Source organism: Ahaetulla prasina, chromosome 2, assembly GCF_028640845.1.
Source record: "Ahaetulla prasina isolate Xishuangbanna chromosome 2, ASM2864084v1, whole genome shotgun sequence".
Taxonomy (NCBI): Eukaryota; Metazoa; Chordata; class Lepidosauria; order Squamata; family Colubridae; genus Ahaetulla; species Ahaetulla prasina.
In genome coordinates, this window is record NC_080540.1 from 129672278 (window position 1) to 129699991 (window position 27714).

The 27714-nt window shown below is 39.4% G+C and overlaps 3 protein-coding genes across 4 annotated transcripts in view; 1 reads left to right on the top strand and 2 right to left on the bottom strand.

The window, feature by feature from the left end:
• The window catches only part of LOC131189934 (uncharacterized), a 30531-nt gene extending 19429 nt beyond the window's left edge, over positions 1 to 11102 (bottom strand). Inside the window, exons 1-5 of the mRNA XM_058166590.1 lie at positions 10979 to 11102; positions 5626 to 5733; positions 3952 to 4027; positions 2796 to 2952; positions 1430 to 1475 (exon numbers count right to left, since the gene is read on the bottom strand). Coding sequence (XP_058022573.1) covers positions 1430 to 1475; positions 2796 to 2952; positions 3952 to 4027; positions 5626 to 5733; positions 10979 to 11015 — 424 coding nt within the window. The 5' untranslated portion in view covers positions 11016 to 11102. The remainder of the gene's footprint in view (positions 1 to 1429; positions 1476 to 2795; positions 2953 to 3951; positions 4028 to 5625; positions 5734 to 10978) is intronic.
• Positions 11037 to 26615, top strand: GALK1 (galactokinase 1). Of its 2 annotated transcripts, XM_058166591.1 has the most exons (11): positions 11037 to 11166; positions 12752 to 12860; positions 13150 to 13293; positions 13825 to 14265; positions 16152 to 16341; positions 16889 to 17008; positions 18029 to 18164; positions 18711 to 18892; positions 19379 to 19529; positions 21340 to 21502; positions 23736 to 26615. In XM_058166591.1, the coding sequence occupies exons 4-11, from the start codon at positions 14095 to 14097 to the stop codon at positions 23808 to 23810; spliced, it is 1188 nt and encodes a 395-aa protein (XP_058022574.1). In that variant the 5' UTR covers positions 11037 to 11166; positions 12752 to 12860; positions 13150 to 13293; positions 13825 to 14094; the 3' UTR covers positions 23811 to 26615. The 2 variants fall into 2 exon arrangements, with proteins under 2 accessions (XP_058022574.1, XP_058022575.1); XM_058166592.1 differs by having other exon boundaries at positions 12752 to 13293.
• ITGB4 (integrin subunit beta 4) overlaps positions 25426 to 27714 on the bottom strand; it is a 95549-nt gene continuing 93260 nt past the window's right edge. The window contains exon 39 of the mRNA XM_058167909.1: positions 25426 to 27699. Within this exon, the coding sequence (XP_058023892.1) occupies positions 27557 to 27699 (143 nt within the window). The 3' untranslated portion in view covers positions 25426 to 27556. The remainder of the gene's footprint in view (positions 27700 to 27714) is intronic.

A 27714-nucleotide genomic window follows, 5' to 3' on the forward strand; every position in this document is an offset into this window, starting at 1 on the left:
TGTATTTATATTTTAAAAAAAACTATTACAATAAAAGCTGCCAACCTTCTGGGCATAAATGTATGTGCAGACTTGTGAGTTAGGTGAAATTAATTTCCAAAGGGAAATGTCCTTAACTTATGACCATTCACTTAACAACAATTCAATTTGTTATGATAGCCTTGGAAAAAGTAAGTTACAACCCATCTTCACCCTTACAACTACAGGTAGTCCCTGACTCACAACAGTTCAAAGTTATGTCACTGAAAAAAGTGACTTATGACCATTTTTCACACTTACGACCGTTGCAACATCCCCATGGTCAGGGTCCCCCTGATCAAAATTCAGACACTTGGCAATTGACTCATATTTATGATGGTTGCAGTGTTGTGGAGTCATGCAAATCACATTTTGCAACCTTCTGACAAGCAAAGTCAATGGGGAAGCCAGATTCATTTAACAGACACGTTACTAACTTAACCGTAGTAATTCACTTAACAACTGTGGCAAGAAAGGTTGTAATTTACTTAACAAATGTTTCACTTACCAACAGAATTTTGGGCTCAATTGTGGTTGTAAGTTGAGAACTACCTGTATTGCTCTGCTCCCTCAGTCATGTGATTGCAGTTCAGGTGCTTTGTAACCAGGTCACATTACAACTGGTTGCAATGTCCTACCTGCATTGAAAACAGCTGAGGATACACACCTTAGTGACAGGTGACCCCTATTGCCCATTAAAAAGCACCAGCTGTCCTTCATAGCTTTTTTACTAAACAGAAGTATCGTGAAAGAAATAGTGGAAAACTGGGAAGCAGTACACAGTATTTGAACTTTCTTCCCCACTCCAAGAAGAGTCTGTAAATGAAGCAGGGCAATTGCGTAATAAAAATTCCACACCAAAGGAATTCTATCATTTTTTTTTTTAAAAAATAGAAATTATGATTACAAACTTTTTAGGTCAGGAATAGAAAACTTGCAGCCTCAGGGCTTCAATTCCTATTTTTTTCAGGGTGGGGGGGCAGTTTTCACAACCCATTCTTTGCTAGGATTGCTGGAAATTAATGGCACAACTTCAAGTTGAAGTAGGTGGAGGGAGATGAAAACTACAGTGTAAACCTGAAAATAGGCACATCATGCTTAAAGCAAAAAAAAAAAAAAGACAACAGTGAAAGGCCACTTTTACCAAAATGTATGAGTTGGGACTTTCACTTTTAGGCCCTTTACTCTTGAAAAATGTAAATGCTGCCTGAGATGGCTGAGGAACTCTGGGAGTTGAAGTCCACAAGTCTTAAAGTTGCCAAAGTTGGAGACCCCTGCTTTAAAGGATGGTCCACTGTTTTACGGGCTAAAATTCACTCCCTAAATTACTGCCTAATAATGTCATACAGTACAATGATGTATGCAAGGAGGCATCTTGAGAGGGTAGCATAACGATAGAACAGAATCTTACCTGAAAATTCTTCATTGCTTAGGATAGATGTTATTGGATCATAACACTGAAATCAGATTAGAAAAACAAACATGCAGTACAGTAAGAATAATTCAAATAAAATAATTTATTATGACACAGATGTTTAAATATGAAACATGTATATTGTAATAAGAGATAAGTGAAAAACAAGCAAGAAGCATAAATTTGAAACCTGGCATGTTAAATGTAGACCAGTATTGGAAAACTGTCAAGACTTCACAGGATGTAAAAATAGTAACCCACTCCAATTTTCTGCTAACAAAAAACAAACAAACAATGATTGACATTTTCAGTGGGAACAATGTCAACACGATATTGCAACATGAGCTTTCCATTAAGAAGGTATCCAGTGGGCTACCAGAGAAAAGCAGAGGACAAATACAAGGAGCACTGGTACCTTGATGAAGGTATCTTTTCTTTTATGTACACTGAGAGCATATGCACCAAGACAAATTCCTTGTGTGTCCAATCACACTTGGCCAATAAAAATTCTATTCTATTCTATTCTATTCTATTCTATTCTATTCTATTCTATTCTATTCTATTCTATTCTATTCTATTCCATTCCATTCCATTCCATTCTATTCTTTGATGTAATTAGATTAAAGTTCAAATGATGTTTGTCTACAGCTGTGCCTGGGAGGAAAAGCGAAGATCAGTGGTGCAAAGATATCTACACCATTTGTATATGGAATGGCAGAACATAAAGCAAAACGAACTAGATGTTAGCAGAGCAGAAATGTCAAAACAAAACACTGACATTTTGGAAATCAACAAACTGAAATGAACTGGAATGGGTCATTTTGTATCTAGGAAGCACAAGATCTTTGTAGACAAAGAAAAAAATAGGCAAAACACTGTAGTTGTTATTATTAAGAAAAGCATGTCAAATTCAGTATTTAGATGCAACACCGAAATGATAGACTTATCTCAGCTGGAACCATAAGCCTAAAAGGGGCTTTGGAGATCTTCCAGTTCAACCCCTGACTCTGGATTGTTGAAGTCCAAGGCAATCAATGATACAGTGATACAAGTCTATTATCCAACCACATAAGTACACTTTTCAAAACCTTGACAGCACCCCCCTCTTCCCCCAATATCATACTAATTATAGGAGATAAGCATTTCAACAATGGAATCATATATTCCAATATTGGATCCAGTCATGTGATGGTTTGCTTTACAACTGCATCGACTAGAAATTCTAGTTCCATTGTGGTCATAAATTGAAGACTACCTGTATTTAGTGTTCAGGCTCAGGCTTCAAGCAAAGAGACAAAGCCACAAATCAAAGTATGGTAGTTATTCAAATTATTTTCTTAATTCCTCCGAATTATTTAATCACCTCTAGCAGCCTGGGAGTTCTGATGAGCTGCTGAACAGCAACTGCTAACAACTTCCCATTCAAAGCCAGACGCAGGAAGTACCGCCCTCTTCCTTGAGCTGTCAGCACCTTCTCACAAGAACTCGTTTTCTCAATCATCATGGACAGAAGGGTCCTACTACAAGTGGAAAAGTTATTGTTAACACAGTCTCTGCTATTGCGTATTTTTAAATGTTGTTTCAATATTGTTGAAATGGGTACCAAATAATACAGGCAGTCCTCACTTAACGATGGCAGTTGGGACCCGCAACTTCATTGCTGTGTGATGCAGCTGTAAAACATGACATCTCATGACCATGTCTGCTTACAATGGCAGTTGCAGCAAATCCAGCCGCCATTGTTAGGCAAATCCTGCACAGTTGCAGCGTCCTGTGGTCAAACGATTGCCGTCTGTGACCTCCTGCCATCTTCCTCATTTATTTATTTTATTTAGCGTATGGCAAATACATGGACTTACAGTAGTTCAAATGCTAATGTCTAGTCCACCCAGCCATTTTCAGAGATTGTGCCCGTGTAAGCTCTTGAGGCAAATTCGGACACAATATGGTGGATATTTCCCCATTGACTTTGCATGTCAGAAGCCAGCAGTGAAGATAGTAAATGGGGATCATGTGACTGTGGGATGCCGCAACTGTCATAGCTGCAGTTACCAAGCACCCAATTTGAGATCATGTGACTGTAGGGATTCTGCACTAAAAGGGATAGCTGTAAGTCCCTTCATTCAAATGGTCACTGAATATTACTTGTATGTGCCTTCCGCAAATTCTTTCTCTGATACAAGTCAGAGATTTTAGCAGCTGTGAATTCCTTACCAAAAGAAAATATTTCACTCTCCTGTTCATTAAAATTATGTTGAAACTTATAAAATAACACAAACCACAATTTCTCCATGCCTAATTCAAAAGCAATCATGGATACAGTGTCAGTGAAACCTGTAATAAGTGTGAGAGGAGCATTTTCCAACTCCTCCAGCAGACATGAAATTGCATTGGATATGAACAACAGAAGGAAATCAAGTCTGGGAACTTTGAGTTAAAATTGCAACAGTGAAAGAACGAAACCCAATATTCTGAGTTCCTGTTCACATCATCAAAAAAGGCTATAAGAGACCACCTACCTGTGATGGGTCTCCTGCTGTGGAAGCTGCTCTAGCCAGTGCCAATAGTCCTTCCTCTTGAATCCCAGAACTGGCTCTGAAGAGGGAAAAAGACATCATTTACAAAGAATGGTAAGACTGGGAGATGATCATATCCCTTAGCTCAGGGGTCTCCAACCTTGGCAGCTTTAAGACTTGTGGACTTCAACTCCCAGAATTCCTTTGCTGGTTGAGGAATTCTGGGAGTTGAAGTCCACAAGTCTTAAAGTTGCTAAGGTTGAAGACCCCTGCCTTAGCTAATATTGAATCTATAATATGTAGATTAAATCTGTAGCATGCATACAAAAATTCCTCATTTGTATTTTGGCTGGCCAAGGAATTATGGGATTTGAAATCCACAAGTCTTAAAGTTACCAGGTTTGGAGACCCTTGGCCTAAAGCAGTGATGGATTGCTACCAGTTCACTCCGGATTGGGTGAACCGGTAGCGGCAGCGGGGGAGGCTCTGCCCATCCACCCGGATGCTTCTGCCCACAAGCGAACTGGTAGCAACGGGTTTTGAAACCCGCCCCTGGTCCAAAGGATGACTTCTTACATCCTTTCTAATTCATTACTAATTCATTACTGTATACCCTTTCTAATCCATTAGTAGAGTGTAATAAACCATGCGCATAGCCAGTGGTTGCTAAGGCCCAATGTACAATAATTTGGTATTGCTCATGCTAGTCAGACTTTACATCATCAAAGATGATGTAAAGTCATCTCAGACCTGTGAGAGGGATCTTGGAGTCCTAGTGGATAACCATTTAGATATGAGCCAGCAGTGTGCAGCAGCTGCTAAAAAAGCCAACACAGTTCTGGGCTGCATAAACAGAGGGATAGAATCAAGATCACGTGAAGTGTTAGTACCACTTTATAATGCCTTGGTAAGGCCACACTTGGAATATTGCATCCAGTTTTGGTCGCCACGATGTAAAAAAGATGTTGAGACTCTAGAAAGAGTGCAGAGAAGAGCAACAAAGATGATTAGGGGACTGGAGACTCAAAACATATGAAGAACGGTTGCAGGAACTGGGTATGTCTAGTTTAATAAAAAGAAGGACTAGGGGAGACATGATAGCTGTGTTCCAATATCTCAGGGGCTACCACAGAGAAGTGGGAGTCGGGCTATTCTCCAAAGCACCTGAGGGTAGAACAAGAAGCAATGGGTGGAAACTGATCAAAGAAAGAAGCAACTTAGAACTAAGGAGAAATTTCCTGACAGTTAGAACAATTAATAAGTGACTTGCCTGCAGAAGTTGTGAATGCTCCAACACTGGAAATTTTTAAGAAAATGTTGGATAACCATCTGACTGAGATGGTGTAGAGTTTCCTGCCTGGGCAGGGGGTTGGACTAGAAGGCCTCCAAGGTCCCTTCCAACTCTGTTGTTATGTTATGTTATGTTATGTTATGTTATGTTATGTTATGTTATGTTATGTTATGTTATGTTATGTTATGTTATGTTATGTTATGTTATGTTATGTTATGTTATGTTATGTTATGTTATGTTATGTTATGTTATACTGAGGCAAATATTTTTAGATTCAGTTTTTCCTTTTCCATTTTAAGACTAAATGATTTGCTGTAAGTTGGGCCTCCAAAACTTTTCAAGTATATTTCTCAATATTAAACTATGGAGCAAAAAAAGCTACTCACGTTTTAATCCTTTCCGAAGAATCATTTCCAGGATCTCACAAAAGGACTGTAAATGAGGACAGGTATCTGTGTAAGGACTATTGCTTTCCTGAAACTTGAGAATGCACACTGCAAGAAAATAGAATGTATAAAACTGAATTTCAAATGGAAAAGGAAAGAATGGATCTACAAATATTTGCCTCAGTACGGAATCTGACTAGCATAAACAATACCAAATGCAGGCTAACTCGCATGAGCAATTTCAAATGCAATTTCAAATGCAGGCTGTAATAACAGAACTCTAGGCAAAACCCTTTTTTAAAATACAATACTGTACACACTGATTTTGGGGACAAACCTTTTTCTCATTTTATAGAGTAAAAATGTTAATACATTATTTTAATTATTTAAAAACCCATTCTTTCTCTTGAATAAAATGGCTTCACTGAACTCTTAACAATGGGGATAAAAAGAGATCTCTTAAACCTGGAAGTTTAGGCAATTTTATAGATGATATGGTGCAGAAATGTCATGTTGTCTCCATCAGCAATTTAGGCATAGCAAACTAGGACAAGTAAGTTTGAAATAAATTACAACATATAGCAAATCAAGCAATCATATCCCAAAGGTGCTTTTTCAGGAAGCAACTGGACTTTCTTGTTTTTTTCTTTTGAAGACATTTCACTTCTCATCCAAGAAGCTTCTTCAGCTCTGACAGGATAGTGGAGAATGGAATGGACAGTTGCCTCCTGAAAAAGCACCTCTGGGACAAACCATGACCTGGATGACTGAGAATCTCTATAGACTTAATGCAATCATATGTTTATTTGGAAGAAAGAATTTGGAGTTTCCAGTTGCAAAACATTAAATGCTGGCCAAGTACACATCGGAAATCAATAGATTAAAGCAGATTAAACAGATTAAATCAAGTGATTTATTTAAATTGTGCTGGACACACCTACTTAGATTCAATTCTCATTCTACTCAGTAAGGCTCAATTTTTCTGAGGAAGCAGGATTTCACTTCCCTCTCTCTTTCTGCTTTAATTTTATTAGTAACTAGCACATCCACTGGAAATGTTCTAAAGGTGGCTGTCTTCCCTTTTAACTTATTTGCACACAAAGCTATTCGTTTGATTTGTAAAATGCTTTTGCTACTTTGGGCCTATAAAAGGAAGAAAGAAATATTTAATATAAATAAGAAGGTATGCAAAATGTCATCAGCCATGGGCTTGGTTGGGCAAATATTGACTGTTCTTTCAATGCGTGTTCCACCCATCAAGCCCATTGACCATCTTGGGAAAGAGATTTCCTGCCACATTTTTGTTTATTAAATAGAATAACATTTAGTTATTTTAAGACCCTGTGTCTTTTTCTGTTCTATCAAGATGATGACTGTGTAGTTATATGAATATTTATCATATAATAATTATCTCACCTTTTCCCAAAATGTTCAACATGATACATTGTGGTACATGTGATTACGCAGAGTTATCGTATCTGGGCTGTCAAAAACTGGGCCATTACTAGATGGTAGCAGAGAAATACAGAAGACTAATTCTTTGCTGCTATCTAATGACCATTTTGATTTCTACAATCCAGGTATCTTCAGAAGAACCCTGCAAGGATTACCCAGGAGTAAATAGTTTAAGACTGCACAAGAAAATACACTGACTATAAAATGGAAGCTCATTAATATAATCCCAACTGCTTAGTATTCAATTTCTTATATGAAATGAATTTGCAGGAACAACCTACAATAGCTGGCTTTATATAAAATGTTGGGCTAACAGGGATTTGCTATATGAGTAATTCTTAATTTTTTTATATCAACTCCTATCAATCGTGCTATCAATTAATTTGGGCTCCATTATCTTCGTCATCAACCATTCAGTCATGTTCCACCATCAGCAGTTCTATGGATCAGCACTCTCCATGCCCCTCTGTCTCACACTACCTCCTTCAGATCCACCATGGTCATCCTGGTGCCATCCTTTACAGGGTCCAGGCAATGGGTACCAGGTTGCCCTCTTCTCCTTTTTCCACTATTCACTTCCAGCGTGATTGATTTTTTGGGTGAGTCAGCTCACACAACATGGCCAAAGTATGACAGCCTTTGTTTTGTGATCTTGGCTTCATATTTTTCATGAGGAAACTTGGACTTGCTTGTTATTTTTGCAGTTCATAGGAGATGTAATCTTCGTCTCCAGCACTACAGTTCAAAAGTGCCCACCCTTCTTCTATCTGCCTTTTTCAGAGGCCAAATTTCACATCCATAAGTAGGAATTGGAAAAATTATTGCGTTAACTAATCTGCATTTGGTTGGGAAGCTGTTGTCTTTACACTTCCAGATGTTATTCATGGTGGACATTGCAGTTCTTTCAAGTATTATATATTGTTCTGATCTCATGGCTGCAGTCACCATGTTGGTTGAGTTTAGTAAAGGAAGATGAATTGCTTTACTATTTCGATGGTCTCATTGTCAATCTGCATTCTGATCTGTATATTCTCTGCAGTTGTCATTATCGATGTTAAGGTGCAGTCCAAATTTTTCACTTTCATCTTGGAGTCAAAGCCACTCCAGATTCTTCTTCCTTTCCATGAGCAATGTTGTATCATCTGCATATAGGAGGATATTGATATTCCTACCACCAATTTTAATTCCAGTGGTAGATTCCTCCAAAAGTACATTTCTCACAACTATTATAACTAGGCTCCATCATAACTGAAATTAAAAGTTCACTTTATCCATTATCACCATCATTTATATGCTTATAGGCACTGTTGTTACATTTATCCTTTCCTGTACATTTTAATGGTGTAAAGTCCCTCCAAGGCCCAGCTATATTACTTCTAATTCCCACCAGTGGTACTGCTTAGAACTATCTGGGCTAGATTGTAGTGCAGTGTATTGTATGAACCCAGCCTACGTGGTTAAGTTTATAAAATTTAGAAACCGCCATCTCCGACACAGAAGAACTCTATATTCCATAAAAACTCTATATTCCATAAAAACGGAATATAAAAATTTAAAATAGAGGCAAAGATAGCAAAATGTAACATTAAAAGGTAAATAAAAGCCGGGGTAGGGAAGGCCTTCAGGGCACTAACCATCCCATGGCTGTGTCTCCTCAGTGAGCCTTAAATGAGATGGCAGAGCCAAGTCATTAGATACTTTTGAAAGGCTAGGAGAGTAGAGGGCTGCCTTGCCTCTGGGGAGGGGGGGGGTTATTACAAAGAGCAGTGGGCAACAGCAGAGAAGGCATTCTTCCTGGACTCTGCCAGTTGGAATTCTTTAACTGATGAGGTCTGCGGCATAAATTCCCTACCTGACCAAGTGGGATAGACTGATGTGATGGGCTAAGATGGTTCCATAAGTAATCTAGCCCCATGCCAGGTAGAGTTTTAAATGTCATAATCAGCACCTTGAATTGGATCTAGAAGCAAACTGTCACCCCAATGCAGCTTCATGCAGCAAAGGTGTCACATGCACTGATCTTTGGTGCCCAAGATTGCTCACGCGGCCACATTTTGTATCAGCTGAAGCTTCCCGATACTTTTCAAGGATAGCCTCATGTACAGCACATTGCAATAGTCCAGAGGATAAGGGACCAAACGAGGGATGACCAAGAGGCAAACTCTTCTATCCTGGAAAGGGCATTACCGGTGCACAACGTGAAGCTGAGTAAAGGAGTACTAGCCATAAATAAAACCTGTTTTTCAAACAGCAGCTGTAAGAGGTCTCCCAAATAACAAGTTCATGGTTTGCGTTGTCAAACCATAGGTTAATTCTGTACTGTAAACCATGGTTCAAAAACGTGGGTTAGTGTGTTATGTGAATGCAGGCAAAAGAATAAAAATTGTAATAAAATCCTGTACATGTCTACTGAAGTAAATCCCACTCTGTTCCATGTCATTTATGTAGGGGCATGCAAGATTAGTTTAAAGAAGAGGGATAAGGAAACCCATAGGACAAATCATTAAACGAGGAAGAAAAATCTTATAATCAAAGTCGTCATTTTAAAAATCCCTTGTATGTCACTGCAAAAGATACATGGGGAGATTTGTAATCTATGAAGTTTTTATGTCTTGAGACAAAAACAAGACATAATTATACATGTTGTTCATACAAGTGACAGCACTACAGAAATTAAGACAAAGCATGGTAGAATGCATATATTTTTTTACAAGATATTGATAGAAAATTAAATTGTTAGCTTCCCATGATTTCAGACCTTTAAAAAGTCAATGTTTCATCATGCAAACCAGTTTAAACTAGTGTGATTTGAGAAATAAAATAGTAAAATATAGTACTTCTAGGGAAAAATACTTTATCCTGTTTGTTTGCATCACAGGCTACAATCCTATATGTTTTACTTTGGAACAAATCCTATAGAATATAATAGGGTTTACATTTGTGTAGATCTTTGTACTGCGGTTTTTTCCTCTACAGAAAAAGAGCAGTGACAACTTCAGTATTTGCACATTTTTTTCTGTGTGGGCTAGTCCAGTAATTATCTAGATAGAAAAAAAAGATATTTTGGCTGGAAAAAATCTGTGTTTGTTGCTTGACAAAAATACAGTCCCCTAGTTTCTTACTGATGGTCATCAACAACCAGCAGGAAATAGCACTTTAAAAACCAGAGGGCGACACAAAGACAACAATAAGAAATTACTCTATTAATTATTCCACATGCATCTTTTTCCTCCAGCATCAAAAATGGCTACAACTGTGGACAGGACATTAAATGAAGTAACCCAATATGAGAACTAAAAAATATTTTAAGCAAGCAGGATGCTGGAGGTGACAAAATTCAAAAAGTGGGTATGTATCTTGCCTGCATGTCCATACAGCAGTAAACAAGTAGTAGCAAACATGAAATATGTATCCCCATGTGTGAAGGACACCTGTCCGTCTAACATGACCTTGTCAAGTTTTCATTACTGGGTGGGGTGGTGGGGGTGGTGAGAGCCCTGGAATTGACTATAAAATGTCTCTATCTCAGCATTTCTCCTGCACACTCTGCTTGGACTTCTGGTTTTCCTGATTCCTTCTCCTTCTAAACTGGAACCTTAGAAATCCAATCTTAAAATACTGCCACAAACGAGAGTTCTGCAATCACTTGAACGTAGGGAACGGAGAACACGTGTCCGGTTGGGAGGTACCAATCTTCTAGCACAGATCCTACTGCTTTCATCGGCTGGCATCTCTACAGCGCGTTTCTTCACCGTGACAGCTGGGTGACCCATCAGAGCCATGCTCCATTTAAGTTCCAAATGCTACGAAGGACGGCTATTCCCCCAACACTTCGTTTTCAAACGCCCCGCTCGCATTACCCGTCGCGAATCCCTTTCTTTCTCTCTCTCTCTCTCACCTTTCAGAGCGCCCAGGAGCGGCTCTTTCCCGCTCATCCTAGTCTGCTTTGCTCGGCTCTGCTTTCCCCAGACTCCGGCTCAGCCCAGAATCCCGGACTCAGCCTCCGCTCGCGCCTCCGCCCGATGGAAACTGTCCGCGAGCGACTTTCTTCGTCCGAACACCCGGCGACAGGCAAAACTCTGGAAGGTACCATTCTTCTGGCGAGACGGGGGTGGGGGGGTGGGAAAGAGAGAGGGAAAGCGATCTTCGGGCCGGCCCAGTAGAACTTGCCGGGGTTTGGAGAGGTGAAAATAAGGGCAAAAAGTTCAATGTGTAGCCCCGCTCCCGGATATGATTGATGTCGTTAAACTTCTGGGATTACTGACTGTTCTCCCATTCTTCTCGCGTAGTTCCGACGTTAATGTTTTCTTTCCCCGCCGCCGGTCTCCAGGATTCGGTGGTTGTTCGGTGAAGTCTCTTTAATAGGCAGCTAAAGTTTGAGAGCCCAGCCAAGTGGCCACAGAATAAGAGTTATCAGAGTTGGAAGGGACCTTGGAGGTCTTCTAGTCCAACCCCCTGCATAAGCAGGACAGAGTCCCTATACAGGTAGTACTTAACTTACGACCACAATTGAGCCCAACATTTCTGTTGCTAAGCGAGTCATTTGTGAAGTGATTTTTGCCCCATTTTACGACCTTTTTTGCCACAGTTGTTAACTCAATTGCTGCGGTTAAGTTAGGAACCCGGTTGGTAAGTGAATCTGGCTTTCCCATTGATTTTGCTTGTTAGAAGGTCACACAAGGGGATCACATGACCCCAGGACGCTGCGACTGTCAGTTGCCAAACATCTGAATTTTGATCACATGACACTGGGGATGTGGCAACAGTCATAAGTGTGAAAAAACGGTCCTAAGTGCTAACTGATCTTGGCTCATTTCGAAAGCTAAGCTTTCAAAACCATTCAGGAAATTCAAGGCTGTAAGCAGGCAGGGTCAGCTCAAGGGTCTGGGGTTACTCCTAAGCCACAATGATTGAACAATGCCATCTCCTGCCAAAATGCAAGATTTACCTTTTATAAGAATGATTCTGAAGGAAAAGTACCATTGGTGCCCCCAAAACTTTGGCAGCTAAATCAGTGCTTACTTGACCTTAACCTAAAGCTGGCCCTGGTTGTAAAGTAGAATAAGAAGTGGAGGAAACATCTTTGAAAACGGTAAGGGTAAATCTATTATTGTTTATAATAAATTAAAAAACCCTGCATGGGTGTGTCCACAAGGTCAGCAGAAATCAAACTTCACTTGAATATTTTACAATGGACGGTCTATCATCATACATCTTCATGATGCATGTGTGTGTGTCTAATGTGTTTGTTTAAATACCTAGTTTTTGAATGCAGCTCTTTTGTGGCCAGCTGTTTTCAATCAGTCACAAATTCTCGAAAGGAATAAGGCTTGAGAACTACAGGAAGGAGGCCACCAATAGCAGTTTTTAACCCTCAAGTGCTGACTGCCACGTACACAGCATAAGTTGCCTGCCAAGTTTGGCAGGTTTTTCTTCATAGTGATAATGATTCTACAGAGGTTCTTGCCTGTAATCAGATTGTTTCCTCATTCAAATATATTCTCTTTTTTATTGCATTTTAGAGTTGAGCCCTGTACATGTATATTTAGCATAGGAGTGTTATGGTTATTGCTTGTGTGTGATGATTTTAATTCTCTGGAGTACTTTATTACTATTTTTTGCTGTTATTAACTTCCCTTTATTCAATTGTATAATTTTATAAATTTTTTAGGACATAGTATCAACATCTGAAAAGATAAGGAAGATGGGAACAGTCATGGAAAAACAAGGAAAATCTTCCCAAAAAATCTCCAAATTCAGAAGGTTTCAACCTCAAATTGGTATGTGAAAGAATACCAATAGATAATAACTGATTCAAAGATCAAACAAAAATGGAAGAAATATACTGAAATTATATATATTAGGAGTGTCAACATCCAAGATATTTTAAAAGTAATAACATGAGCTTGTACCACTAAAATATAAAGTGTTGAACTTTGGAGAAAACATTTGCAATACCAAGGATAGACAAGAAAACAAATGGATCATAAAACAAGTCAGTCCAGAATTCACATTCAAAGCACAAATGACTATGTAGGCCTAAATTATTATATTTTGGACCCATTACAGGAAGACCTGGTTCCCTCGAAAAGTCTCTTGTGATGGGAAGCTGGAAAGAAAGACGGCAAAGAGCAACAAGATGAATTGACTCAATTACAATGGTGGTCTGTGCCATTTTGAGGACAGATCATCCTGGAGAAGATCATTTATGTGGTAGGTAAGATACAGTACTGAGTCTGAGTTAATGGTGCATACATCAAATGATAGAATAGATTTTTTTATTGGCCAAGTGTGATTGGACACACAAGGAATTTGTCTTGGTGCATATGCTCAGTGTACATAAAAGAAAAGATACCTTCATCAAGAATTTTAAGGTACAACACTTAATGTTGTACCTTGATGTACAACATTACAAGGTAATGTTGTACCTTGATGAACGTATCTTTTCTTTTATGTACACTGAGAGCATATGCACCAAGACAAATTCCTTGTGTGTCCAATCACACTTGGCCAATAAAAAATTCTATTCTATTCTATTCTAATGATTTTGCAAATTCTGCAAGCATTTTCTGCTCAGGTTATTATGTTAGTTAACTTGAACTTTTCCAGGATATTGCTGTTAATTAGTAATAGGTGAGAGGTTTTTGTTTTCTTTGCATTTTTGTTTATTTATGCTCCACCATTCAAATACCATTAACTTAGAACTAACCAATCATTATTGCAACTTTGCCTCGGGGATAAAAGGTGCAGAGTCTTTACTGGCCCTTACGAAAGAAACCCAGGAAAGCGAAGGCAAGATTTGAAGTTGCACCAGCGACCCCTACAGGACACATAGGAGCGGTGCTGGCGGAGCAAGGAGCTGGACGCCCGGCAAATGCACGCCGAGTGGGCGGGCCTTGATTAGAACTGCTGGAATGAGAACAGTCGCGCGTCTGCGCAGAACTCCGCTCCTCTCTTTCCGGGATCGGTGGTTTCAGGAGTGGAACCTGCAATTTTCAAAAGTGGATCGAGATCATGGAAAAAAGGAGAGACTCCAACCCAGTGGGGTCGTTACTAGCAGCCGCTCGGGAAGTGTACAAAAGGGTTTATGGCGGGGAAAATCCTAAAATTGCAGTGTCGGCCCCCGGAAGGGTAAATTTGATCGGAGAGCACACCGATTACAATCAAGGTTTCGTGCTACCTATGGTAAGGAAGCAATGCCGTGCAGAAAAATCAGATTAACTTCGGCTGTGCTTCTTCCAATTTTATGGGGATTTTCCAAAGACATCTCGGGAAAATTCCTTCGATGTAGAGGAGGAGAATAAAAAACCCGTTTCTGCCATGAAGATACTAATATTGTTCCTAAATATTGGAATGCCAGTATTTAAAGAGATTATTTTTTGTCAACGGGTAGGCAAAGCTCCTGAAAATTACCATTGAAGGCTTGGTTCCTTTCAGAAGTATTTCTGATCTCTTCCACGGCCAGCGGGGTTAAGTCTAGATTGCACAAACGTGGAGTTAAATATTCACTAACTGTAAAATAGCAAATGTTAAGCTGTTTTTTCCAAGTTATGCTTTCATTACCCTTCTCTTATTTCCCTGACATCATAATGAATTCAAAGGCAAATTGTTCCATAAAAAGTTGAATTTTATGTCTAAACTTTATGATTTCCTGTTGCAAAATGTTTACTGGGTGAAGACATTTCTCTAAAAATTTAGCAAGAAATAAAGTTCCCTAAGCATGACAATGCTGTTCTGACAACACTCTTAAGATATTCACTGAATATAATTTCTTGAAATAACTCCAAAACATTCATGAGTACAACACACTTGTGTTAACCTGGGACTAAGTTTACACAGCACAATCTATTAGAATGTAATTTTATTATTTATAGTTTGCTACAGTATAGTTTGTTATACTGTATGTGGTTTCTCCCCGGCCCCCTTCTTTACTGAATCTGTTTGTATCTACAAATGGTTCTTAAGACATAGGCCTCCATTAGAAGTTAAAGGGAAAGCTAATTTTTGGAATGCCTATATTAATGTCATGCTAAAAATCCACTCTTAAATTCCAAAATATCTTTGATCTTCATCTTTGCTTCACCATTCTCCCCTAATTGAAATTAAAAAGGTTCTACTCTTTCTGTCTCTGTGGCCCATAGACTTGGAAGTTCAACCCACTAGATGTATTGAGCTATAATGACCATTGGATAATAACAATCTCGTCCCAATCCTAAAAAAGTACAGATGGTATAATTGCATATTCCTTCTCTGTTTTTAGAGGGGCTTAATTTTAAATTGTAAGCCACTTGTTTCTTTGTATTCTGCAAGATATCCTGTACAGTGGTGGCAATTTATGAAAGTATGAATAAAAACAGACTCCATCCAGTGTGATGGAAGCAGATTTCTGTATGTGTGCTGTAAGATTTCCTCCACATCTCCAAATTCATTTCTTTACCTTACCATTTTCTGCAGCTGTGATCCAAGGATGTCTGGTAGGTAGAGGAACTAAATTAATCCAAATGTTCATCAGTGTGTTCATCAAACACATTGAACCCAGACTCATCACACTGGCTGAGTTTGCACAATATCAAGCCATAGATTAGCCAGGTGTGATGTGTGAAATCAGCAATTGTGTGTTTTGGGAAACATGTTTTCACACAAATCAGTTAATAAGCATAATTAATGTTTCTAAGGACTGTGTTGAAAAAAATCACAAGTTAAAAGGATTTTCTCCATTATAATAATTACCCTAAGTGACCAAAATTAAAAACCTCAGGAAGAGTCATTATTATTCTTCTATATCTACACTCCTACTCATATTCCTCATCCTCATTTCTCTTCATTCTTGGGCTCCTCTGCATTTATAAGGGAGGGAAATACCATGCAGAAAGTATTTTTAGGAACTGTGCCCATCTTTTTGAATTTAATTACACTGGACATGACATACCTATTGTACTCCAGATGTTGCAGAACCATAATCCTTAGCAGTCCCAGCCTGTGGTGGAGGGCACTGAGAGTTGTAGTTCATCAACTGCTGGAAGATCAGTTGATTTTCCACTGCTACCCTATACAGTGCTCTCTGTTTTCAGGCCATACAGATGAGAACGGTCGTGGTTGGGAGTCCAAGGGAAGATGGAATAATATCCATAACTACAACTGCAGAGGAAACGGAAGAGCCTAAAACTGTGCAGTTTCCAGTTCCAAGGGAAGGTGTTTCCTTGAAACCCGGAGAACCTCGCTGGGCTAATTATGTAAAAGGGGTTATCCAGCATTATAAAGGTAAGATCCAAAATCAATCAAAGATTGGGGTTATTGCATTGTTCGGCAGTTGGAGCATCCGTAAGAAGGGAGTAAAGAAACTTTAGATGGCAGTTACAAACATGCAGTCAAAACTCTGCCTTTCCCCAAGTGACCCCCCTCCCACCACAGACTCTCCTCTTTGGCAGGAATGAGGCGATGAAAGACTTTAATATATTATTTAATAGAGAAATTGAAATATTCCCTGTCCCCTCACTCTGAGTAGGGTTATTTTTTCCCTTCTAAATCTCTCATGGGGCGCTAAATGTTCATTGCCATATAACCCATTAAATGGGTTCCCATCACCCACAAAGCCAAGATACCAGTGGGGTAGGCAATTCCAGCCACTGTATCTTTGACCCCTTCAAAGAAGTGTAGCCCTTTACTTAAAGCATCTTTCCCAAACCGTGACACATTTTTAGTTAAATGTGATGCTTTTCAGAATAGTTCGTTAAATTACAGATTATTTGTGGGACATGCCTTGAATTATGTTGTTTTCTCCCTGTGCTGCTTTTCTGTTCCATAATAGCTGGCCCCCTCCCAGGATTTGATGTTGTGGTAGAGAGTAATGTACCAATAGGTGGTGGTCTCTCAAGTTCAGCCTCCTTAGAAGTGGCCATGTACACCTTCCTGCAGCAGCTCTCGCCTGGTAAGAATTATACTATGCCTATGATGAAACAACAGATTACTTACATTCTCCTTAAAGCAAGTGAAGTGCTAACTGGATACATCTTAGGAAGGGAGGGAGGAAGGTAGGTAGGTAAGGTCCGAGGTATATTTTTCAACCTGAAATTTCTACCCCCTTTTCAACTTTGTTAGCTAAATGAGACTTACCAGTAGGTTGACCACAGCTGAAGGAAGTTTTGTAGAGATGTTTTGCAATCCCTAGAAACTCCAAATTGTTGGGAAATATTCTGCCAAATTAGAAAGCTGCTATTACTCACGGAAGAGCTCGCCAGGCTAGATGGAGAAAGACTAATCTGTACAGGTTTTGGGGTCCTCTTTTTCAAGCAGCTGCATGATCACCGTTAAAAGCAAAATAGTGAATTAGAATTTAGGACCCTCTAAGGCAGGGATGTCAAACTCGCAGCCCGTGGGCCAGATGCGTCATGCGTTGACCATGCCCATGTCCAGTTTAGCGAAGAGGGGGAAAGTCCCAATACTTCACATGACACCGCCATGATGATGTGAGTTTGACACCCCTGCTCTAAGGCATTAGTCATTGTTTTACAAAGCACAGCAGCTGAACTCACACAACATATCAAGGATTATTGGAGAGCAACTATCCCTGCTGGGAGGAGGGTTCAATCAAGGAATCAGCTGGATTCACTATATAAACACAAGAGGGCTAGGTCTGACTTCTCCTATTGCCTTGGTACCTTATCTGCCCATTTCCAGATAAGATCGGCCACTCTGGAGAGATTCCCGTGTAATAGGCAGAGAACAATAAAGTAACTGATTGGAACATGGGCTGATTTTCTTGGCCATGCCCATTCTGAAGAGCTCCAATCCTAGAAAACAAGCACTAGAAGGCTGTACTTTTTATACATCTGCATGTTTTGGCTTGTTTTGATATATGAATATCAAACATTTTTATATTTGGCCCTCTTTCCTTTATATGGAAATAAAGTACTAAATTGTTAGTGGATATTTTTCTTCTTCGGTACAGATGACATGGATCCAGTTACTAAGGCACTGGTGTGCCAGAAAGCAGAACACACCTTTGCAATGATGCCTTGCGGAATCATGGACCAATTTATCTCTGTAATGGGGAGGGAAGGACATGCCTTGCTGATCGACTGCAGGTCAGAATGTGGCAGTAATCATTCTCTTCTAACTTCTTCCGTCTATATAGAGCGATCATGTCCGCACAGATCAGTTATCTCATCTAACTAAGCTCACAGTATTCAAAAGAGAGAAGGATGATGTTGCTCTGTAAAAAAACCAAAAAAACCTTCCCGTAAAGTATTTGTGGAATGAAACACTCAAAGTGCGTTCAGATAACCCTTCTACCTTAAGCCCTGAGTGAGTTTCTGAGGCTAGGGATAGAGCTAAATCCATGTCCTTTAAGTTGACAGTTAAGACCCAATTTTTAATGATTGTATGAATATTTTTATAGAATATTAGAAATTGTTAGAATGTAAAACATACCCAACTCATGTACATTTTAGAATTCAGAATGCCGGTTTTAAATTTAAAGCATTGAATTTGTAAAGTTGTGTTATGTGGACAATGCACTTTGGTTTATAATGACAGCTCTTTTTGGTATTTCTTATGTATAAGTAACTAAACCCAGCAACCACCTTTAGGATCATTTTTTGTGATCTAGTTATGTCTTCTTGTTATTCAAGGTCCTTGGAAACTCGCCTGGTCCCTTTGACTGACCCAGACTTAGTTGTTCTCATCACCAACTCCAATGTACGACATACTTTGACAGGCAGCGAGTATCCCACACGTCGGCGTCAGTGTGAAGAGGCAGCCAAGTTGCTGGGAAAGGCAAGCCTGAGAGAAGCCAACATGTCAGACTTAGAGGGTAAACGTTATTTGGGAAAGTGGGGGGGGGGCAGCATGTCAGCTTCCAACCTTCTGAACATCTGAAGTTTTGTGTGTCTGTTGCAGAGCAAGGGGAGATGGAAAGGAGAGAGGGAATTGGCATATTAAGCATACATGTAGTTCTCGTGTAGCACAATTGGGACTGGTAACTCAGTCATTAAGCAAAACAATTGCTAAGAGAAATGGTGATTGTGCTTATGCTCTTACTTCAGCTTGCCTTTGCTTTACAGACCTGCAAAAGTCAAATCTTAGGATGGGCTGTAAAGTTACTTTTTCGTGACTGTTGTTAACGGCAAACGGTCATTGAACAAAGCAGTTGCTAAACGAGGACTATTTCCTGTACTGTCATATAAGGAGGTGACAGAAGGCATATTGGAAGCTCCAAACTTTCCATTTGGGGATAATCTTTAACCTTTGAGCCCTAATTGAACCTTGTTTTATTTTGTTTTTCTCTCTCTCTTTCCAGAGTCCAGGAGCCTCCTGAGTAAGGAGATGTACAGGCGAGCCAGGCATGTGATTGGAGAGATTGAACGCACAGCTAGAGCAGCCGAAGCTCTGGAGGCCAGAGATTATAAGAGGTTTGGAGAGCTGATGGTAGAGAGCCACAATTCTTTAAGGTAAGGCAACAGTCTGAAGCTGATATACAGTCTAGGACAGGGGTCTCCAAACCTTGGTCCCTTTAAGACTTGTGGACTTCAACTCCCAGAGTTCCTCAGTCAACTCTGGGAGTTGAAGTCCACAAGTCTTAAAGGGACCAAGGTTGAGACCCCTGGTCTAGGACTAGGTTATTCCTTTTGTATTTTTTTTTAATTAACATTTATAGAATCAAAGGACCGTTTTTGAATTTTCATGTAAAGATTTTCCTGTATATATGTAGATTGGATGTACAATGAAGCTATTTACTGTAGAAGATCAGCACACCTTACAGATAGTCCTCGACTTACAACAGTTCACTTAGTGACCGTTCGAAGTTACAATGGCACTGAAAAAAAGTGATTTATGACCCCTTTTTTGCACTTATGACCGTTGCAGCATCCCCATGGTCACATGATTTACATTCGGATGCTTGACAACTGACTCGTTTTTATGACAGTTGCAATGTCTCAGGGTCATGTGATCCCCTTTTGCAGCCTTCTGACAAGCAAAGTCAATGGGGAAACTAGATTCACTTAACAACCGTGTTACTAATTTAACGACTGCAGTGATTCACTTAACAAGTGTGGCAAGAAAAGTCATAAAATCAAAACTCATTTCACAAATGTCTCACTTAGCAACATAAATTTTGGGCTCAGTTTGTGGTCGTAAGTTGAGGACGACCTGAATTGTACATCTATTGCATCTCTTTGGTTTCACAGAATTAAGAACATCTTAATGTAAACCTACTACTTTTTATTCCTCTTACATTCTAAATGATTATTTGTGTATCATCAGATGGACCCATAAACACAATCTGTCATGCCTTGGCCAGCTAAGACATATTTTTAAATAAGACAGAGAAGGTGTAGACTGGATTGTCTGCCTTAATCATATTTGTTCCACATGGGGCATTTCTTCCTAAGAGTAAACGAAGTCAATTTGGCACATCATATCTTTTCCATATCCCATCTATATGCAATGTAATGACATAGAACAGGGGTCCCCAACCTGTGGACCGTGGCCCACTACTGGGCTGTGGCCTAATCTCCACCAGGCTGTGTGAGTAGCCAGCATGTGCACACAACCCCATTTGCATGAGCATCGCTGCAAGCATTGCACAAGTGTTGTTGTGGGCGCTTGCGGCCTCATTCGTGTAAGCCTCGCCGCATATGTACACACGCACATGCATCTGTCCCTCACACAAAATCATCCCCTTTCCTCCCCCTCCTATTCCGGGCCGCCAACCCTGAAAGGTGGGGGAACTCTGACATAGAATTTATCTGTTGCAAGTGATACACTTTAATGCAGGGGTGGGCAATTAATTGTTCCAAGAGGCTACGTGAGAAATTGAGACTGTTGTGGAGGGCTGAACCAATTGGGCTGTGAAGATGTATAGGCACGGGCGCATGCACAAAGGTAAACTGGGAAAAAAAATAGCAGTCACCTTCAAAATAAAAGCAAGCACTTGTATTGCATGCACAGTGTACACTTATTTACATTTGATTTCTAATTTCTAATTGACCTCATAAGGGCCAGGTGGAGACAGCCAAAGAGCTGGATGTGGCCCAAGACCTTAAAATGGCCAGGTCTGTTTTAATTTATCCCAAGGTGAGAATTGGATATTTCTGTAATATCATCCCATGTCTATCATTATATTGAATGGGTCTACTGTAACTCCTAACCCTTTTTTCCCCCCTTTCTGGGTAGCTTCCTACCTTCCACATAGTAATTAACAAGTTTTTTCCCCCCTCTCATTTTTGTTTAAAAATCATTTATTTTTCCTCTCATCAGGGATGACTATGAAGTTAGTTGTCCAGAATTAGATGAGCTGGTAGCTGCTGCCATGGAAGTTCCTGGAGTTTATGGTAGCAGAATGACTGGTGGAGGTTTTGGAGGTTGCACCGTAACTCTTCTTGAATCAGGAGCTGCAGAAAAAGTCCTGAAACATATCAAGGTATGTGGTTGATTGGGCTGCAAGAGTGGATATGCTGGTACACTTATTTCATTTACAACAGAGACGAGCAGAATTTTAACATCAGCTTTTTCTTCTTGGATCCTGTGTTTAGTTCTTCTAGATGCAAAGCCTTCTCTCTGGGGATGTGTGTGTGTGTATTTGTTTTCTGAGGTTTTCACGGGTGTTTGTATGTAGGTCTTTGGTTATTCGGGTTTTCTCCTGCGTAAAATTGGAAGTGTCCTGGCGACATTTCGACAAAGTCTCATTCGTCATCTTCAGGCTGGTGTTTTCTTCTTCGTGCTTCTAGGAGCAATGTGTGATCGCAGATGTTTCATCCTTTTAACTGCTAGTGGGGGTTTGAACTGATTGGTTGAGCACAACTAACCCACCCCCCAAACAGAACACACCCTAGCCAATCAGAGCACAGCCAAACCCCCAACCAATCAGAACATACCTCCACCAAATCAGAACACGGCCAAGCTCCCACCAATCAGTTCAAACCCCCACTAGCAGTTAAAAGGAAGAAACAGCTGCGATCACACATTGCTCCTAGAAGCACGAAGCAGAAAACACCAGCCTGAAGATGACGAATGAGACTTCGTCGAAATGTCGCCAAGACACTTCCAATTTTACGTGGGAGAAAACCCAAATAACCAAAGACCTACACACACACACACACACACACACACACACACACACACACACACACACACTATATATATATATATATTATTCTAATATATATATTAGAATAAAGGCTGTAATCGATGCATGCAATTCTTTTCGACATCAAAAATTCCAATATGTTCATCAATAAATTTCATTCGTGAGTCCAGTTCTATTTTTCTTCCTGGCTCTCTTTTGTGGTCTAATTCCTCACTATAAATCTAAGACAGTTTTAAGGATCTGAACTTATACCCTGAAACAAAAACCCTAACCCTGCCTCTCTGCCTTCCATCAGCCATAACCTGCCACCAGTGAATTGGCCTATGTGCCTGCTTATTCTTGAGATAATCCCAGCAGGAAGAAACAGGCTCCAAGCATATCCTTTTGGATCCTGAATTCCTGACATCTTCATTTTCTCCTCTGCCTGTCTCCAGCTGATGATGATAATGTCCCACTGCTATACCCTCCACCTGCCTGCTTTTCTCTTTCAAGTTCTGCTCTACCATTTACCATGTTCCCATGCACCAGCATTAAGGAAAACACACAATCTTGGATTCCCCCTCCCCCACTTGCTCCCCATTGTAAACCACATTTGTCCAGAACTATCACATTTCAGTCCATACTGGAACGAAGCACACTTAGTTTGTTCTGTATATAGGCCAAAAACTGCATACATAAAATGGCCCATGCATGGAATATTTTTTCAGATCCCTAATGTCATAACATTAATTGCGAGGAAAGCATTTTTATGTTTTTAGAGGAATGAAGTACAGTAGAAAGTGTCTGTGTGAGAGAAAGGAAGGTTTTAACAGCCTTTTAGCATGGATAGATGAATTTAGTTCTGAGGAGAAAAGTCTGTCCTGGGGAGCATAGAAACTGCCTTCAACCACCTGCTATTTATTTTCCCACAGTTTCTGTTAAGAGCTGTTACTTTCTATTGCTATTAGAACTGTTGTTGTTTGGATAAAAAAGTCTTCAGTCCAGACACAGGCAATCTGCTGCCTTCTGGGTATTTAATTCCTTGACATTGACAGTTATGCCTATAGCAGATAGAAGACTAGAAGAACATTTGCCCATTCCTGGCTTAAATGTCCATTATCAGCACATGTTTACTGTTGCTAAATTTGCTGTTTGAGCAAATTCATAGGCTTGCTGATAATGTCTTTGGATCCCGTCCCCCCCGCCTTCAATTGTTTCCGACTATTGGAGATTGCTTGAACAAGTCTTTGCAATTTTCTTGGCATGGTTTTTCAGAAGTGGTTTATTTTTGTCTGCGTCCTGGATCCGAAAGTGAGTAGCCCAAGGTCAGCCTACCAGCTGGCTTTGTGCCTAAGACAGTTTTGGAACTTACAGTCTCTCACTTTCTAGCCTGCTGCCTTAACCACTACACCAAAATGGTTCTCGTCTTTGGTTTACCTCTTAATAATTGCCCTCTGACTGATATACAGCCATCTGATATGGCCCAAGTCAGATTTCCATACTTGTGAACTTTTTCTCCTGATGTAGTTTGTGTCCCTTGATAAATTCAGATAATTGCATAGCATGGTTTTTTGCTTTTATTGATTAGGACAAATACAGCAGGACAGCGACATTCTATTTCACAAAACCTGCTGATGGATCTAAAATACACCTCCTGTCTTGAAAGCTCTTCCACCTGGCCTGTAGGATTCACTAAGAAAAGTGATAAGAAAAGCATGACATTTTTGGACAGCTTCCTGGGACATTAGCTTGGAGCAAAGACTTGATTTCTTCCATAAAAGAAGTGAAGTATGTGAAAACCTGTGTACGCACACAGATGTTTTTTTTTCTTTTAGCTAAGAGCCCAAAAGAGATTTTTTTGCCTGATTTACAAGACAATTTGGGGCACAAAATGTCCTTTTCAGAGAAACACTGTGATGAGTTTGATTAAACAGCCCTTGATGTCTGCATACAGTTTTCTGTGATAAGTTCCTTCAACAACCTGGATGGAAATACTGAGGCTGGAAAAGTCTGGCATAAACTCCACAACTCCAAAGCAATTCCTTTTTATCTTCCCAAGCAGAGACTAATCATGACAATTTGCTTTCTGTTTTACATTGTGCTCTAAACATTGTTTCTATTCTTTCCTTTTTGCTTACCCATTAATGAGTGATCTTCCAATAATGAATTATCCACTAAACATCTCTTAAATAGAGTCACTTTGTGATGAGTTTCTCCATTGCATGCCATATTATCATTTGTTACTGACAAGGATGGGCTGGTGCTAGATAATACCCTCAACCCATATAATTGGTATAAATGTGGTAGAAAGTGATAGTGTAGTCAGTCACAGCAAATTCAAAATAAAATAGGCATCATAATGTCTATGAGATGATATGTAATTGCATCATGACTTTTAATGCAAAGATGTATGGTAACTTGTGTCATTTGTATGATGTAAGTTGTGTCACTTATATGATGTCATGATGCATTTATTATTTGTCTCCCCTCCCTCTGTCCCAGCTCTGATCCAGTGGACATACATATTCTAAATTAAGCAAAATTAACACTAACGATAGCCTTTCTTGCAATAAAATGTATGATTTTCACATTAAAGTAATTTGCTATGTTTCCTTATTGGAAACCTTCACGTGGTTAATTTCATTTTAGCATGATTATGACCCAGCCTTGATTTGTAAATCAGTTTATTATACCAATGTTATGCATAAGCACAATGTCTTAATAAACCAGGGTTAAACACATCAGGGATTAGTAATGTGTAAACTAGCCAATACTTGCTTAACATCAACTATCCACTAACCAGATTTTAAATTGTCATGTGCCTAGCCTATGTTGTTATGTAAAGCTTGGTGTTTTGTGCAGCCATTATATCCCAACAGTACTATCCCAACTGTATGTTTTGCAGTGGCAACAGTTATGTTAAAAATGAGCTTCAGCTGGGCATTCAAATGTATTCATAAAAATTATTCAATTATTCTTCACATGTATCTCAGCTGCTAAACAGATGCAGACTTAACTTTTCCCATACAATATTTTTTAGAGACAGATCCCATTACTATTGATGCTAATCTTTAATGCTAATCTTGACAACCTTATATCACTTTAACTTTGGCCTTTGGATTATTTTAGTAACATTTTCAGATAGACATTATATATTTTGCTTTTATTGCCTAATCCTATTGAGGTTTAGGTTTGTATAAGATCTGTATCATTGCTCTCATTAGCAGTCAAACTTTTTTTTTTTACACATAGCATATTTGAAAATAAAAAAAAATAGCTGCGATCATAGAGAAAATGTTTATTAAGTGCAATACAAAGCCATCTGGTCCGAAGCACCATCTGTCAGATGTCTGAAATACTGAAACTGCATATGTACTTATGTAATTCCATCAACCTCTACAAACCATAATAATCTACAAACATGTAATTTACATTATAATGTGTTTTTCATTATACATCAGTGAAAGCATCGGATGCCTTTTAAAATTTCTATTTAGAATGACTGTGTTATTAAAATATGGCCGTTAGATACTGTACCTCCAGTGACTCTTTGGATTATACCAAGATGTGTGGTTTTTACTTTGAAGGAAAAGTTTAATAATAGGTAGTAAAAGTTTGCAGGAAACAGGAAATCGTATCAGAAAAACAAATGGAAAGCTGTGGAGATAAAAGTTAATGAAGCTTCTCCTAGGAAGAAATGATTTGCAACTCCCTTACAAAGGATCCAGGAAATCATTCATTCAATACAAAAGAAATCTTGCCCTTTTAGAAGACAGTCCAGGAACTTTAACAATTCCATCTCTTATGAATGATTCACAGCACTGAATATGAGATTCTAAGAACTCCAGACTGATACATTTTGCCTGAATGGACCCGGCTGCATTACTTTTCCTAGTGGCATTGATCAAATGTTCAGTTTCAAGAAATGTTATGTCCATATGTTCTGAGAACCACCCACAACTACGAGGTACCTTCAAGTCATGTGGGGTGCAGGATAAGCCAGCTAGCATTACCCACACCTTGCATGATGATTGGCACTGACTAATAAACTGTCATTTAGATCAGGGCTCGCCAAACTTGTCAAATTGAAGACTTGTGGACTTCAGTTCCCAGAATTCCTCAGCATGGAGTTGAAGTCCACAAGTCTTAAAATTGACAAGCTTGGAGAAAACCCTGATTTAGATAGATAAGATGTTACATAATTACATTCTGACCTTCTCACCGAAGAATTCCTGGGCAGCTTCTGAAAAATGCAGCCACAGCACCGATGTTAATTTGGATTTCAGTTTGTTTCCAAATGAATTTTAGGATTATTTCCCTAAAAAATATGTTAACATGATGGTATCATTGTTAATTCACCAGTTTTTATGTGGTTGGGGAAAAAAGACCGGACAAGTAGTAGGAAAACAATCACATTGGGTCTCCGACCAAGGCTATTGTAATTGCGGCATAAGAGCCTCATCCCAAAGTAACTAAAATGTTGGCTAGAAGTAAATCAGTTTATTTTGAGGGCTACCTCTTAAAGATACTGATTGTCCATGGCACAATACCAAATATTTGATACTGAAGTTGGAAAGTTGCTTTAATTTGCCCCATGTTGTATCAGGGATTCTTTGGAAAAGGGTTTACAGGTAAATCCTTGTTTAGCAATCATGACCTGGGATCAGCAGCTCAGTTCTTAACTCAGCAGTCACTAAGTGAAACTGTGCCTGTGTTTGTGCTCTTGCTTCAACGGTCCTTTGCTTTATAACCCGCAAAGATCATAAATATGAGGATTGGTCATAAAATTACCATACTTTTTATTATGGTTGTAACTGCAAATGGCTGCTGAACAAACAGTCGTTAAATGAAGACTACCTGTATATTTTAGCAACCTTACACCATAAAATAGTATTTTTTGTTAATCTGCTAATGAATTCCTATATACTGCACAGCGCGGGATTTTATAACCAACTATACAACAATTGTATTAACTTCCCTCGATTGCAAGGAATGTATGTGACAAACAGGATGTTATCATGCTCAGAAGAAAAAAAACGAGGATGGTCTTAACATCAACATTGAGGAAGAGATCCAGTTAAAATATGCAAAGTGAAAAGCAATGGTCTGAGGTAAGGATTTCAAACCAAATCCAGAGCAGCAAAGCAGATACTCATGAGCTGGATTCAGAGTTGAACTAGCCAAGAGCATTTCATAACCAAGTGTTCTGTTAAAAGCTCCTTTCACAAGATGCTAGGTTACCAGCTAGGCTGTGTGCAGATATCACCTGGTGATATTTCAAAAGCAATGGCCAGTGAGTGGCTTTTAGGGCTAATGGAGCACAGAAGTTGCCATCCACTCCCATCTGGAAGATGGCCACAGAACATCTTGTTGAAATTTGAGTGTCTTTTTGGCAGTTTCCTTGTGCGCTCAAGCTTCATAGAATTGTCTCTCTGTCTGTCTGGAGAATGTCCCACTATTGCTGGACATAGTGCTGGTGATGTATTCTTTGGTGATCTGTTTGGTAAGGGTGCCGCCACTTTCCACTCGCTGGGTGGTCATCAGCATCCCATCTAAAACAAAGGGAC

Excerpts from the sequence above, each read along its gene's own strand:
- GALK1 (XM_058166592.1), top strand. The coding sequence starts at position 14,095 with ATGGAAAAAAGGAGAGACTCCAACCCAGTGGGGTCGTTACTAGCAGCC. Across the intron at positions 17,009-18,028 it reads CCTGCAGCAGCTCTCGCCTG|ATGACATGGATCCAGTTACT; the intron begins GTAAGAATTATA and ends TCTTCGGTACAG. Across the intron at positions 19,530-21,339 it reads GAGAGCCACAATTCTTTAAG|GGATGACTATGAAGTTAGTT; the intron begins GTAAGGCAACAG and ends TCCTCTCATCAG.